This window comes from Peromyscus leucopus, chromosome 8b (genome assembly GCF_004664715.2).
Source record: "Peromyscus leucopus breed LL Stock chromosome 8b, UCI_PerLeu_2.1, whole genome shotgun sequence".
In the NCBI taxonomy this organism is placed as follows: Eukaryota; Metazoa; Chordata; class Mammalia; order Rodentia; family Cricetidae; genus Peromyscus; species Peromyscus leucopus.
Genome location: NC_051086.1, coordinates 86,113,914 through 86,117,222, shown reverse-complemented (window position 1 = coordinate 86,117,222; position 3,309 = coordinate 86,113,914). Strand labels below are relative to the sequence as shown.

General features: G+C 53.5%; 1 protein-coding gene across 1 annotated transcript; it reads right to left on the bottom strand.

Annotated features, from left to right (window-relative positions):
* Positions 1–2,172, bottom strand: LOC114690474 (somatotropin). The gene is made up of 5 exons (XM_028865311.2): positions 1,493–2,172; positions 1,149–1,309; positions 826–942; positions 512–673; positions 1–304 (listed from the first exon to the last, which is right to left on the bottom strand). The coding sequence occupies exons 1-5, from the start codon at positions 1,500–1,502 to the stop codon at positions 104–106; spliced, it is 651 nt and encodes a 216-aa protein (XP_028721144.1). The 5' UTR covers positions 1,503–2,172; the 3' UTR covers positions 1–103.
* Positions 2,173–3,309: the final 1,137 nt, after the last annotated feature.

Genomic DNA, 3,309 nt, shown 5'->3' with positions numbered 1-3,309 from the left:
ATCTGATGCATCTTGATTTTATTAGGACAAAGCAGAGGGACGGGCAGTTGCCAGGGTAAAGGGAGGCACTGGGGGAGGACAGCGGAGCCGCTGTAGTGTGCAGCTAGAAGGCGCAGCTGCTTTCCACAAAGCGGCGGCACTTCATGACCCGCAGGTAGGTCTCAGCCTTGTGCAGGTCCTTCTTGAAGCAGGAGAGCAACCCGTAGTTTTTGAGCAGAGCGTCATCGCTGCGCATGTTGGTATCAAACTTATCATAGGTTTGCTTGAGGATCTGCCCAGCACGGGGGCTGCCATCTTCCAGCTCCTGCAGTGGGAAGGGAGGGTAAGGGAGGCAGATGAGTCTCGGGAGCTGTGCCCCACCCACCCACGCCCGCTTACTCCAGGACCTAGAGAAAGGATGCCTTCTCAAGGGTCAAGGCCTGAATGGTAAACAGAGAACTGTGGTGAACCCCGAGCTGGGCCCCAGGCAGAGGCAAAGGACAGGGTGGTCCACCCCAGTGCCAATCCTCACCTGCATCAGAGCCTGGATGCCCTCTTCCAGGTCCTTCAGTTTCTCGTAGACACGGTCCGAGGTTCCGAACATCAGGCTGTTGGTGAAGATTCTGCTGAGGAACTGGGCGGGCCCCAGCCACGACTGGATGAGCAGCAGTGAGAAGCGAAGCAATTCCATGTCCTGAGAAGAAAGGGCTGAGTGGAGTGTGGTGCCTTGTGACCTCTGCCTGGGACTCCAAGTTTGCCCCAGCTTCGGGGAGAAGGGGGTCTCTGGCCTGCCGTGCAGTTAGAGAAGACGGGATCTGTGCAAACAACGCCTGAGCGGCCACTCACGGTTCTCTGTTGGGCCTCCTCCTTGCCTGTAGGGGCCGGGATGGTCTCTGAGAAGCAGAAAGCAGCCTGGGTATTCTGGATGGAATAGCGCTGCCCCTCGGGGATGTAGGCACGCTCCTGGAGGAAGAGCGGTCAATGAGGCTGAGCCTGTAGCTCTCTGTCATCACTACCTGATGGAGGACCCACTCCATTTCTGTTCATCTTGACGGCATTGGCTTGAGACCCCCGACCCCTCGGTTTCCTCCTATGACTTCCTGTTGTCTGCGGGCAGGGGTCTGCCCCTTCCTGCTTCCACAGTTGGACAGGCACCCATCTCTACTTACAAACTCTTTGTAGGTGTCAGCAGCCAGCTGGTGCAGATGCTGGGCTCGGAGCACAGCGTTGGCAAACAGACTGGACAAGGGCACAGCAGGGAAAGCACCAGCCTCCTGAGGCCAGAGGAGGCAGAGCAGGGTGAAGGGCAGGAGCCAGGAGGTCCGAGAGTCTAGACAGAGACAGGAGGGCAGGAAAAGACCGAGAGCAATGGCCAGTCTCTCCCAATCCCCATAGGGACCCATACTGTTCCCAACATGGGCGGAAGTTGGGCTGCACTCAGGTTAGAAGCCTCCCGTCCATCTTCAGGGCCCCTTGGTTCGTATCACACCCAGCAGGATTTGAGGATGCTTACCTGAAGCCATGGCCAAGCAGTGATCTGTCCACAGGACCCTGAGCACTTTGGGATCTGGTCTCTCGAATCCTGGCCTTGGTCCCTTGCACGGCCCTTTTTATACCCTACCTGTTTTCCCCAACCCCAAGGCCCCTGCCTCCTCCCTATACATTTATTCATGGGCCGGGGCCACTGACAGCTTGTGCTGATGGATAATTTAGGGGCTCCTCCCACTCACCATGTTCCCACTCCTCTCCTGCGGTCATGTCCCGATCTTATCTCTCTGTCGCCACCTTTGCCAGGCTTGTGAGCATTGGTTATGCAAGATCTCAGCTACAGAGACCACCCAACGTGTCCTCTGGAGAGTATCCCAAGTCAGGGTACTCTGGCGGGATGCTGTTGTTTGTTCACTGGGATTAGGGGCAACAGAGCCCCTCCAAGGTGGCATTGTCCCACCAATGTTGCTTTTTAAATTGTGTTTATTTACGTGTGTGTGCGTGCGTTCCTGGACCATTTTTCTTCCCTTATTCTGTCCTTTTCTTCTTGAATGTGTAATTCCCTAAGTCCACAACACAAAATACACATGCTGGATTTATAGAGATGGCTTATTATAGGCTAAGAGAGCTGGCTGTTCTACCAGAGGACCTGAGTCTGGTTCCCAGCACCCACATCAAGTGGCTCACAACCATGTGTAACTCCAGCTCTAGGAGATCTGATGCCCTCTTCTGGCCTCCATGAGCGCGCGCGCGCGCACACACACACACACACACACACACACACACACACACACACGACATAGACTCATACACGCACACAAAATAATAATAATAATAATTTTTTTTTTTTGGTCTTTCGAGACAGGGTTTCTCTGTGTAGCTTTGTGCCTTTCCTGGAACTTACTTGGTAGCTCAGGCTGGCCTCAAACTCACAGAAATCCGCCTGGCTCTGCCTCCCAAGTGCTGGGATTAAAGGCATGCACCGCCACCGCCCAGCAATAATAATAATCTTTAAAGAAAGAAAGGTGGTGGTGCATGCCTTTAATCCCAGCACTTGGGAGACAGAGGCGGCAGATCTCTGTGAGTTCAAGGTTAGTCAAGTCTACAGAGCAAGTTCCAGGACAGCCAAGGCGATACAGAGAAGCCCTGTCTCTAAACAAACAAACAAACAAGCAAATGAATGAATGAATGAATAAAAATAAAGAGAGACAGAGATAGAGAAAGAATATGTGTGTTGGGAAAGGGGGGACCTCTTCCTCTATGGACAACATAGGCTGGTGGAGGGCAGCTGGGTGTAGTGCTAACATTGACCGCTAGAGGGTACCGTCCACGCACAATGCCCTCCCACAAACTCAAAGGCGCCCCTTAGGTCTGTGGGGCAAAGATCCAAACTTGAGGTATTGCCTCTGCTCCTTGGACCTGCCATGAAGCTGTAAAACAAGAAGCAAAACTCGTGTAAACAGATTTGGATTTCAAGTTCTTCCTTGAAGCTATAAGGACGCCTCGGGCGCCTTTAAGTTCAGGAAGCCATTCTGGGTTTTGAGTGGCAGCTCTGGGAGCCTGGGTCTGCACTCTGAAAGAAGTCCTTTCGCTGTAGCCCCCAGCTCCTTAGCATCTGTCAAGAGTGTATCGGGAGGCAAAGGACATTCTCACAGTTGGTCTTGTGAGTGTGGTGTGGCCACCAAACCCATTTCTTCACTTCAGAAGAAGAGACTGAGGTTCTGAAGGAACACTTCAAGAGCTGGTTCTGCCGAGGCAGCGGCTCCCTCACCTTGCAGTTCCCCGTGTTCCTGGCCCAGGCGCCTTTACCGCAGCACCTGTGTGGGACCAGCCAGTTATTTT